Source organism: Gorilla gorilla, chromosome 13 (assembly GCF_029281585.2).
Source record: "Gorilla gorilla gorilla isolate KB3781 chromosome 13, NHGRI_mGorGor1-v2.1_pri, whole genome shotgun sequence".
Classification (NCBI taxonomy): Eukaryota; Metazoa; Chordata; class Mammalia; order Primates; family Hominidae; genus Gorilla; species Gorilla gorilla.
Genome location: NC_073237.2, coordinates 61,794,050 through 61,807,069, shown reverse-complemented (window position 1 = coordinate 61,807,069; position 13,020 = coordinate 61,794,050). Strand labels below are relative to the sequence as shown.

Below are 13,020 nucleotides of genomic sequence, written 5' to 3'. Positions count from 1 at the left end.
TTCAGTTTTGCAAAATAAAAAATGTCCTGGAGATTGCCTAACAATGAGCATATTTAATACTACTTAACTGTATCCTTCAAAACGGTTAACATGGTAAATTTTGTTATATGTAGTTTACCTCAATTAAAAAGAAAACAAATGTGAAGATCTATCGCCATGGAGCTCACACCGCCAGGGACTGGAGCTGAATGGTGCCCACCACCTTGCAGAGGGCGTGTGCTCTCGCCATTTCCTACAGTCCCTCGCACATCTCCTTGTCTCACACCTGGCCTGGCCACTCATTTACCTATCTGGTCAATGAAGGTTTGCAGGTTTGTGAACCCTGGGTGAGATCATGATTAACTGCTCAAGGAAAGGATGGCAAAGAAAAAGACTATAGTAGTTGAGTGGGTGGGGAGACCACATCTGACTAGAAGATCACTATCTGCTGATTACACTAGAGCTTAGTCTTAACAGAAAACAAGCAGGGATTATCGGGCTATGATTTCAACTTGACATTTTGGGAAATCTAGTTACTCTAAATGGAATGCTTAGCAACACACTAAGCTTTCTTGGCTATTTTTAAAAGCACTGCGTAATGCAATGGTTTCGTAGTGGCTGAGTGGGAAATAGGAACACGTGACTCTCTATATAAACATACATGCAGCAAATTTGGCAGCCCAGCAATTCTGCTAAGTGCCTTAGAGAAACTTAACATGTACCCAAGGAAACATATACAAGAATGTTCGTGGATTTGGATTAGCAAAAATTTAGAATTCAAGTTAGTTTTTAAAATTGTAAACAACCTAAACATCCATCACCAGGAAAACGGAAAATAAATTGCAGTATAGTCACATGTAATAGAATACTATTTGGCAGTGAAAAATAAATGATTTAGAATAGGGATGGGTAAACTATGGCCCATTGGTCAAATTCAGCCTATAGCCTGTTTTTGTCCATCTTGCAAGCTAATAATGGTTTTTACATTTCAAAAGGGTTTTAAAAAACAAAAACAAAATGCACAAGAATACATGATAGGACCATATATACCCCACAAAGGCTAAAATAATTATTAACTGGCCCTTTATAAAAAAGGCTTGCTGACCCCTGATGATAAATCTCACAAACATGAGAAAAGAAAAAAAGCAAGATGCAGAAAAATACATGTAAGACATCATTTATACAGAACTTGTAAACATGTAAAATAAAATTAGATACATGTTTTACAAAATAAAAAAATGTCCACATATAGTGAAAGGATAAGGAAATGCATATGAATAATAAATACCAAATTTATCATAGTAGATATGGGGCGATGATAGGGTATCAGGGATGGGTGGACAAAGGGCTTAAATTTGAACTGTATTTGTCAAGTTTTATTTCATGTCAGGTGGTGGGAGGCTGGATGTTCACTGTATTATTCATACCTTTCTGTATATTTTAAAGACAATGGCTTTAAAAATATGCATCAATATTTATTCACCCTCAAACAGCAATTGGCTAGTGTACTTATTTACTTTCCAGCGACCATTGCTGTCAAACCGCCTGCATATCAATTGACTGCAAAGGTAAACTGGATGAAACTTTATGTTTATTTAGGAAAGTAAAGTAGTAAGAAAGAGCTCGTATCCATTTTGAAAGGCGAAGAGCTCAGCTGACCAGGCTGTGATTTCAACCTGACATTTTGGGAAGTCTGGTGCCCTGAACAGAGTGCTTAGCAACACTAAGCTTTCCTGGTTATTTTTAAAAAGCACTGCATACTGCAACTGTTTTTGTGGTAGATGAGTGATGGGAAAAATCCAAGGGCAATTAGCATTCCAGAATTTTATCACGAGCTACACAGTTTAATAATACACAGAACCTGTTGAATGTTTGTCAGTTACAGGCAAGAGATCGGCAAATCAGGCCATTCAGGGAAAGCTGCCCTAAGTATGAGAAAGTCATTAAGAATGTGGGTTAAGCAGTTGTGGGAATCAAAGTGACAAGCATAAGGAATTAAAACTTTTTCAACAGCAACTTTAAGTGGCATACATCTTTGGAAAACAATTAACAGACAATTCTGGCAAATCATGAAGCAAATTTGGTTTCTCTTGAAATCCATTTGGAACAGCTATGCAAATTTTAGTTGTCGTGAAAATATTAAACAAAAGCAAACTTTCAATATCCCAGCCTGTTTCCATTTCTGTGAAACAACTTTATTCATCAGCCAATTCTATGGCCTCACATCTCTGTCACAAGAATGAAAAACAATCATTATTGATTGGAGTCAAAAGGGTAATAAAGTCACAAGGAACATGTCAAAATACTCAGTTTGTAACATGAAAGTCTTGCCAACTTGTTTCTTCCCACAATCCTATCCCAAAGAAAGTCATCACAATCTTAAAACAGTCAAGGGTAAAGTTGGAAAATGACAGCAAGGGCATGAGAAATTCACACACACTGGGACCTACAGCTGGCATCTAAGAAAACAATCTTCCCCTCCACTAGTTGGTATACTTTTTCTACTACACTCAGCTCTACTGATCCCAGGAGACTACAAAGAGAGACCACAGCACCACCACCTGACAACAGGTAAATTCTCTTTTTGAATCATCATATTCTCCTTTCTTGCAGATGTGAAAGTACCAGTTGTCATCACTAAGATTTCTCCAAGGGTCCCATTCATGTATATCAAACAGAAAGGCTTGTGTAATTTTCAGATGAATAACCTATGTCTATACAGATTATGTGGTTTTCCAGACGTTTCCAAGTTTGGTCACTACTATCAAACTAGTATTTTCTTATCCCCACCCTGCTGCAACCTCTACCATATACTCAACACCACTCAAACACTAAAAACAAAAGAAAAGACAATCGTAGAATCAGAAAAAGAGACTATTGATGCAGAAAGAAGAAAACAAATAGTTTAGAATGCAATTTTTACTTTGGAGTACTTCCCCTAAGAGGACAATTGGTTTTTCTGAAGGCAAGGTTAGGGATAAATACACTACATTCAAGTATTACCACTTTATGGTCATTACACTGGACTAGAAGGAATTTCTGAAATGTAAAAAGGAAGCTAGAGTTTTAATTTTAGTAATAACTTTTAATCTGACCCTACAAAAGCTCTAAGGAGCATCACAACTGAGTGAGTTTTGTACATTTTTCTTCTCCATCAGCTCAATCCAGCACAGATGTATTGATTAACCGGGTAACTGTGCAGAGGTAATTATTTCTCCACAGGGAGAGAGATAATTTAATAGGTCACAGACACTCTCTGCTTGTATTTGAGTTCTGGAATAACTAAGGAATTACTATGCTAGTTTCTGATCATATCTAAATATCACTTTGCTAATGTTCCATAGTTTAGAATCACATATGTTCTAAAGTACCATGTTATCCTAATCCAAAATAAAAGTGTTAAATCTTAATTTGACCAGTCTTAAATATTTAAAACAGTATTAATATCAAGTTACAAGGTTAAGATTTATATAGGAATAAAACAAACCTCCAAAATAAAACATAATTAACTTGAAAGTAAGCAAAAATACTGATAGAAGGCACAGCTGCAAGTCTTTACACATGCATGGTGAAATCAAGCTTACACATCCACAACTGGTTTATCGATGTAACTTAAATTCAAGACCATCAGGATTACTTACTGATATGATTATCTGCTTCACAAGCTTAGTATCATCAATACAATCAAATGCCGCCAGTAAAACCAAATGGGAGTATTGGCCCTGCAAGAATTGGAAGCCAGTAAAGGTTAAAAACAAGTGCATAGATCTTCCCTCTTACTTCACACACGGAATATCTTCATAAAGGTAGAGCGAGACTCCGTCTCAAAAAAAAAAAAGTTACCTACATTGACAACTTGTCTAACATAACAAGATGAATAAAAGCCCATTTTAATGAACTTCCTCTCTTATCATGACCTCATTAATTATATTCTAGAGGTAAGGTTGATTTTTTTTTTTTAAAGCACATTATTCATTACCAAATAGTCTAAAACTAATACCTATTTTACATAGGTTACTGTTAATGAATAGCTACTTGAAAATTATACTTAAAAGTTCAAGTTATAAGATTAACTTCAAAAAACCTACATATATAAACACATATATGATACTCCAATCATGAAAAAGAAAATATAAACTCATACAATTTTACACACACACACACACACACACACACACACACGATATACATAATACATGTACACAGAAAATCCTGGAAGGCAAGGCATTGTAATAGTCATCTCTGGGTTATACAAACGATTTTTAATTTTCTTTTCTATATTGCTCAATTTCTTTAAAGTGATCTCACAAAATTAGAATATAAATATGAAAAAATAAATTAGAAGAGTATAATTATACACTGAATGAGAATGATACAAAAATCATTACTTTAAAAAAGTATAGCTGCATGAGATCACAGAAATACACATGTGGCCTTCACAACACTCATCTTTTGAAATAAAATTATTTCCATGATGCTAATACTGTTCCAAACATTTAAAGAACACCTACTTTATGTTAAGAACAAAAGCAAAAGAAAACAAAAACCTGTTTCTAGAGCTTGTGGCATGAGTATCCTGGATGTTGATATACTTGTTTCAAACTCTGATAGGAATTTGATTTTTGATAATAGCCCACAATCATTCAGAGCCAGATCTGATAAATATCACAGATAATACAATTTCAATTAGAAACAATAACGAAGTTGCTAACTGTAAAGTCAAAAAGACAAACTGAAGATAAACAACAAAGGTCTTACTATACAAAGACCAACAACCAACTAAAAATGGGCAAAGCCAGGTGCGGTGGCTCACGCCTGTAATCCCAGCACTTTGGAAAGCTGAGGCTGGTGGATCATGAGGTCAGGAGATCAAGACCATCCTGGCTAACAGGGTGAAACCCCGTCTCTACTACTAATACAAAACATTAGCTGGGCATGGTGGTGGGCGCCTGTAGTCCCAGCTATTCAGGAGGCTGAGGCAGGAGAATGGCGTGAACCCGGGAGGCGGAGCTTGCAGTGAGCCCAGATGGCGCCACGGCACTCCAGCCTGGGCGACAGAGCAAGACTCTGTCTCAAAAAAAAAAAAAAAAAAAAAAGAACATGAAGAGTCAGATCACAAAAACAGAAGTACAAATGTCTTTAAATGTATGAAATAATGCTTTATGAACTAATTAAGGACAATAATTAAAACAATGAAATGCCATTTATCCTATAGGCGATGGTGAAAACCTCTGACAATAGACTAATTTATCAAAGGTTTAGGGAAAAGCAGGCACACTTTTATGTTGATGAGAATGTAAAGTGGTTCAACTTCTTTGAAGAGCAATTGACAACACCTATACAAATTGAAAATGCAGGTATGAGCTGATCCAGTAATTCTAGTTCTAGGGATTTATCTTGCAGACGTGTTTCCATGTAAGTACAAAGACTTACATATGAATATATTCACTGGAATACTAATTGTAATTTTAAAAATTCTAGAAACTACCAAAATGCCCAACAGTAGGGACTGGTTAAATAAATTATGGTATAGGCATACGATGAAATATTACAGTCACTAAGAAAAGTGAGGTAGACAGATGTATGTATATTGAAATAAAATGACCCATAATATGAATTAAGTGAAGGAAACAAAATATAGAACAATGTGCCTAGTACAAAATCACTGGTTTCAGTTCTCTTAACTCGGACACACATAAGCATAACCAAGCATAAAATATTTCTAGGTGAATACAACAGAAGGTGGTACAGAATTGAATGTAAGTGAGAAACAGACAAATCCACAAGTATAGTTAGAAATTTTAACATGTTTCTCTCAGCAACTGATAGAACTAGAAAATAATAAGTCAGTAAAAACACTGATGGTATGAACACTATCAACTACTTTGATCTAATTGACAAATATAGAATACCCCACGAAACAACTCTACAACATATTATTTTCAAAATACTTAGACCATATGTTAGGCCATAAAACAGGTCTCAGTAAATTTAAAAGGAACAAAAGAATATAGAATATATCCAGAAACCCCCAATATTTGGAAATTAATAATTCCAAATAATCCATGGATCAAATCCATGGGTAACGTTAGCTTATCACCCCTTTAGAAGTAACTCTTCGAGATTTAAAAAGATATGTACTTAGTGTTGAATTACCTGACATAAACAAACTGTAGAACTAAAACAATATAATTTTATTATTTTAAAATGTTATACTCTTAATACCTTTGTGAATTTTCTATTAACATTCTAGTTTTTACTCATTTTAATGTAAGGTATTCAAATTAGAATGTCACGCAAAAAAATTTACTTAATATTGAATTATGAATTATAATTATGAATTATGAATTATATTTATATTTATAATATTATAATGTTATATAATATATATCATTATAATTGTAATTCATATTATAATTATGAATTACGAAATATATATGAATATTGAGTTATGAATTATAAAAAATATGAGAATTCCATATTTCACTTTATTATAGGAACGTTAGCTGCCTTCTGAATTCTTCTAATTTCTAGCCCAACAGAAGACAATAGTCAAGTACACAATCACACAGCATTAATTTTAACTTGTTTGATTTAGTATTTCAAACAAGTTGAAGTATTCACCAGATGCTAGTAGTTCTCACTGGATTTTTTCAAAGGATAAAGTAGTTGATTACTACATAATTTTAGTTCATCAATAAATTAGAAATTTGTTATCCACCAAATATATAAAGTATAACTCAAAAATTAAAATTGTATTTACTACATATATTCTAGTTACAGTACTCCATAGTAACAGCATGAAAAATTATTTAATATCTAAAAACATATAAACACTATTTTTGAAGCAACAAATCCCCCAGAAAAAACTTTTGTACCTATGAATTTCATTAGGAAAATTGTTACTGCATTTCTAAAGAGCTATAAAATTTAACAACTAAAAATTTCCATAACCACACTGCAAATTCTTAAAAAAAAAGATACATTTTAATTTATTTTATGGTTTTGGTCATAAGGAAAACTAGTATCAAGTTTCTGAAGTGCAATCTGGCATCATTTACCCAGAGACTAAAATATGTACATACTGTATCCAGGCAGTAATTCCCATATTTAATTAACATGACTGGACAAATTCACCAAAAAAGCTAGTAAATATCAGGTTTTCAAAGAATATCTAATAAAAGTAGAGAACTATCACAATACAATGTTAAATTAAAAAAGGAGAATAGAATGCATGTGACATGATTTCCATTTTGTGTAGATAAAATATGAAAATACATGTAGACGCAAAGAAAAATATAATAAAACAATAATTTTCTGCTTGGTAATTTTCTGAATTTTTCCAAATTTCCTATAATAGACATGAATTCATCTTACTATCAAAAATAATTAGAATATGTAGTTTTATTATACTTACATTAGCCACCTTTTCAACGTAAGTCTTCATTGTTTTCACAATCACTTTCCTGTCCTTAAAAAGGAAAGATTGTCTCACTGAATTTTCAGTTATGTATTAAGGGTATTTTGTAGTTAAACATTTTAATATAATATTTATTAAGTTTTCATTTGAGTGGCATATGTTTTCATTAGTAAAAATAATAGTTATAGAGCCAGAACGAAAAAACTGTAATATACCAAAGAAGTTCGCTTAGAGCTATTACAAGCTTAGATGTGTATGTGATAGGGTTAGGGTTAGGGTTAGGGTTAGGGTTAGGGTTTGCAAGCCACCTTTCACAGTGAGACCAGACAGATCCTTCTTCCAAGATCTAAACCGTCCTCAAATGCAGAGTCTAGCAAACAGTTAGTACTCATCTGCATTTGTTGAACAAAATTAAATTTGCATTAAAAAAGTAGATATAGTACAACTATCTTTTAAAGGCAGAATTATGCTGACCAAGGAAAAAATGATAATTTCTGTTAAACTTCTGTGATTAATAAGGATCTTTACCTTTTCCCTCAAGTACTTAACACCTATGGGAGCAAATGTGTGTGGCCAGCTGTTTGTTATCCCTTCCCATTTTCCCCTGCCATAGTATGATCATTAAATGAGGAGGTACCAAAACCTCTATAAACTAAAGCTTAAATACATATTATGTTTACTTGCTTGATAGATCTCTTCCCATCCTTTAATGAAACTTCAAGGTTTCTACTAAAGCAGAGAAAAGAAGAAACACTAGGCCTAAAGAAGATGGCTTATTCCCATCAGGCTCTAAGGCACAACTTTTGGAAGATAATGCTGTTATGCACAACAGGGCAAAGACCAAAGGGGGTTAAAAGTCTAAGGACAGCTAAGTCAAGCCTGCAGATAAAGCATGGCCCTGACTTGTACAGTTTAAATGCACAAGTGCTGTCACACTTACCTTGGGCGTGCCATGCCACAGGCAGTGCATGGCCACTCTGGCGCCATCGTGTGTGTGTGCCAGGTAGACCACCGCTTCGCGGATGGCTTCAATCATTTCCTAGGGAACAAATGCTGTCAGGAACAGGGCTTTGCTTTATTTTCTTCTTTCTGCTGTTTTATCTGTCTGTCTACAGGGGGCAGTTATGCAGAGAGAAGGAAAGGAAGAGAGTGCCAGGTAGCAAACAATTTCATTTTGTAGACAATCAAACAGAAACACAAGCTCTTTCTGGAAATGTTCTTTTCCATCAAGAGCAGTAAATACTGCTGGCAGACAATTTCTATTAAAAACAATACCTGACTTTTACCAATGTCTGTTAAAAAAAGGTCAAGCTATATGTGTAGTATAATATATTCTAAATAATTTTCCAAGAAAAAGAAGCCTAGGAGGTGGTGGTGATAAGAAGGGAGCTTTTAACAGAATAGCGAGATAAAGAAAATGCTCTTCCCCAAAAGAGACCTGTATGCAATAAATAGAATCAAAACACTCATTTTGACTGAAAAGCTTCCCTTTTTAGTTCATAACTGGATTATCTCCAAAAATCACATTCTTTACCATAAACACGCTTACATAACATTTCCTCATGAAAAATTTCTATACTAACATTTAGACTAAGACCTCACCTATAAAATGACCCTTTAGTAAAAAACATCTAATTTCTCACTAGATAGCTTAGCTTAATTTAACCTTTAGCCTTCATTTTCTATGTATATAATTTCTTATTTACATTTTCTTTTTTTTTTTTTTGGAGACGGAGTCTCGCTCTGTCGCCCAGGATGGAGTGCAGTGGTGCCATCTTGGCTCACTGCAACCTCCGCCTCCCAGGTTCAAGCAATTCTCCTGCCTCAGCCTCCCGAGTAGCTGGGGCTACAGGCGCCCGCCACCACCCCCGGCTAATTTTTGTATTTTAGTAGAGACGGGGTTTCACCATATTGGCCAGGCTGGTCTTGAACTACTGACCTTGTGATCTGCCCGCCTCGGGTTCCCAAAGTGCTGGGATTACAGGCGTGAGCCACCGTGCCTGGCCCTATGTTTTCAAAGTCTACGCATGTAGGATGTAAATGAGTTCTGGCAACTAACAAGTGCAGGCTCCATTTTAGTCTATCCCCAATTTAAAAATGTACATTAAATAAATACAAAGCCTCATGCCACGAAAGAGAGGGTAGGTGCCTAATTTCATCAATAAGGAACAAACAATTTCAGCCTCAAGTATCTAACAATCCCTTCCCAAGATGACTCTCAAGAGCAGTTTCAACTAACATATCTGAACTTAGGAATCTCTTCAGAGCTACCCAGATGGAAAGCCATGCATATATTCCAATTATGCTTCCATTTTCCCCAAAGGTTTCTTTTTTAAGTCTCTTTTGAAAATGCCCCCGATACCAGAAAAGACAATTTGTCTCATTACTTTACACGCATGCTAAGTTCCAAATGATTTTTTGCTGTTACTGAAACATTCAACACTAAAAAGATACTTTCTACCACTAAATATATTCAAATAATCATTGTGTCATTTATGAGCATATAGTCCTGCCTCAGAACCGTGGGATACTGTATTTTTCAGGAAATAAGAGAAATCTCCAAAAGAGAAGGTGCTGCTATGGTCATCAAACCATAAGCTTACGTGGGTGGCTACCATCAGGAAATTATTTTGCATGCCAATTTTAAGAGGGTCAAAACTCCAATGAATGTATAGTCTGGCGTATTTGTTAAGTCAGTCTCATTATTTTCATTATCCCTTGTGATTGGAAAATGAGGACAAATGGACAATGAGCTCACTGTATGATGAGGCAAGCAAAGTTCAGGGAACTAAATCATTAATTCTTATTTGTATTCCCATGACTGACTTGAAGGGCAGTGCAATTTACCTTCACTCTGTTCTTCTATGATATAAAGTCCAGGTTTTCATGGTCCATTTAGTTTTACAAACGTATCCTCCTCTAACCTTTTAATGCCAAGCTAATTTTTTTTTTTGTATTAGCACAGTTGAATTTAAAACTATCCGAATGCTTGAATATTCCTCCACGAGTTAGTTAATTTTCAGATTAGGTTAGCCATCGGATACTCTCTGGATTATAATTAAGATATAAAAATTTAATATGATTAGTAAAACCAGGGTCAATTCTATTGTTTACTGGAATAAAACCTAAATGGAATTAGCAAACGTGTTCAAAGGGAGTTGAGTAAATTATCTTTCCTAAATAAGGAAGCAACTCTAAAATTTCCAAAAGACAACGTACATCAAAGCAGTTTTTCAAATTTCTACACCGCTCCTCCTCCATGTTTTAGTTTAAAAACAAAAACCAAGAACTTACTGATCTGAGTTTGGGGGGTGCATAGGTAAAAAAGTCCAAGAATACTTTATGCACCAATGAGTGCTTAATCACGGCTTCCCTGAAAACAGAAAAAAAAGCAAAAAGACACAACAGATCTGGCACTACAGTCATACAAAGACAGGTAATCTCAGAAGTCCTAAAGTAATCTAAACAAGTGAAATGGTTTTACTGAATATAATTTGTCATAAAATAGACTGTATTTTTCAGAAATACTAAAACTTAAACAAAAATTTAGATGGTAAAATTGAATTAGTGCCATCTACAACCAAGACCAGAGTATAAATTTCTAGCATTTAATTGGCAAACATAAAATCAACATTTGAAATATGCTCTGCTCTATTAAATAAGGACATCCACATTTTTTTCCCCAGCACTGGACATAATGATTAGAAATCCACATGTGGACGTATTTTTTTAATAGTTGTTTTATTTCTGTTAACACCCCTCACAATCCATCTGTTTCACAAAATAATTTTAGCAGAATTAAAACCTGAATGAACCAAACATTGTCAGCAACTGCAACACCTACTTAATCCAAACCCCCTAGTGTGACACTTGGTGGATCCAGGTGTACAGTGGAGGCCGATGGTCAGGCATAAAAGACCTAAAGTTCACAGGCGATATCCAAGTAGACAGCAAAAACTAACACTGCCTTTATGGGCAAAGCACTGTTCTGAGTGTTTTGGAACAACCAACCCATTTAATCTTCATAAAATTCCTATGAAGTCTGTACTATTATTATCCCAATTTTACAAATATGGTAATTGAGGCACAGGGAGGTTAAGTTGCCAAAGATTACAGTTAGTAATAGTTGGGGGAGTGGGGAACCAGGAGTCGTACCCAGGCAGTCGGGTCCCAAAAGCTATGCTCAGCCACTCCACTATTGGACAGATGCCATGAAGGGCACAGACACAGGCTTCTAAGTCTTACAATCCATTTTTTAAATTTTTTTATTTTTTTAAGGCAAGGTCTCTCTCTGTTGCCTAGGCTGGAATGCAGTGGCACTACCATGGCTCACTACAGCCATGACCTCCTGGGCTCCAGTGAGCCTCCTGCCTCTCAGCCTCCCAAGTAGCCAAGACTATAGACACATGCCATAAAGCCTGGCTAATTTTCTTATTTTTTCGTAGAGATGGGGTCTTGCTATTGCCCCAGCTGGTCTTGAACTCTTGGCCTCAAGTGATTCTCCCACCTTGGTTCCCCAAAGTGCTAGAATTATAGATGTGGGCCACTGTACCTTGCTTACAACCAAATTTGAATAACAGATTATATTTGTGAAACTGTTTAGTATACATGGCTTCCATGTAACATTTTATTTGGGGAAAGAATGTTTCATTGCTTAAAAAAGCTCATAAATCACGAATGCATGTTAGTTATCATTTTATAGGGTACAATATCAGAAAAAGAAATCTTTTGCACCAAGAATGGTTTCAAACCAACACTTTTGCACTCTTATTTAGGACAGATTAATACTTGTAAGCAGGAAATAGCTACCTCTTCTGGGCAACAGTTATGTAAAAGCTTCCTCCTTTGAATGTCATTTCTTAAGAACAAAACAAAAACAACTTTCTTACTTTTGGGCCATTGGAGTTAGAATCTGTTTCATTTCATCCATAATAAGCTCTAATTTTTCTGGCTGTACCTCTAACACTTTGTCCAGAGTTGGGTGATCTGCTGACTGCAACAAAACAAAACAATCAAACCCCTCTAAATTTAATCAATTTTTTCACTTCAGGAAAAAGAAAAGTAATTAGTCATTTTAAAGTAAGTTTTAACAAATTTAAGATTTCCCATATTTACATAATGAAAGCTCTGCTGTATATCCTTGTGGAGTAACCTGATTAGCTGATTCTCAGTCTGTGTATCTATCAGTGCATTTAAAGAGCCAGGCCAACCAAGTTAACCAGCTAATAGTTACTTGCCAAGCACCTAGCTCTCGCCTAATTATGATATCAAGTAGTCACTTCACAAATTCTTGCCACCACATGTTTTATAATTAGTTGGCTATTCCTATTGAATATAATGAACTGTTAACAAAATTAGTACAGCAACAAATTCAACCCAAGAAATGAACCTGGCTTATGGAGGCAACCCGGGAATCAATCCATATCCCTTCAGACAAATGTGTGCATTTATGTTCCAAGGTTTGAAATAGATTCTTTAACCAGCTAGTCCCACTGCTAACAATTCTCAGATCCAATCCCTGTACTCTATCCAAGGTTAGGTGTCTCTATTCCCCTTCATCTCCAGATACAATCTGAAGAAGGGCAATGCATGCACATGAAAAAACACAGGAGAAGCTAGCA

At 35.1% G+C, this 13,020-nt stretch overlaps 1 protein-coding gene across 3 annotated transcripts in view; it reads right to left on the bottom strand.

Moving 5' to 3' along the window:
- PUM3 (pumilio RNA binding family member 3) overlaps positions 1 to 13,020 on the bottom strand; it is a 39,905-nt gene that overhangs the window by 12,256 nt on the left and 14,629 nt on the right. For all 3 annotated transcript variants that reach the window (XM_004047753.4, XM_063696435.1, XM_055351115.2), the window contains exons 9-13: positions 12,289 to 12,392; positions 10,694 to 10,772; positions 8,340 to 8,438; positions 7,397 to 7,450; positions 3,621 to 3,701 (exon numbers count right to left, since the gene is read on the bottom strand). In XM_004047753.4, the coding sequence (XP_004047801.3) occupies positions 3,621 to 3,701; positions 7,397 to 7,450; positions 8,340 to 8,438; positions 10,694 to 10,772; positions 12,289 to 12,392 (417 nt within the window). The remainder of the gene's footprint in view (positions 1 to 3,620; positions 3,702 to 7,396; positions 7,451 to 8,339; positions 8,439 to 10,693; positions 10,773 to 12,288; positions 12,393 to 13,020) is intronic.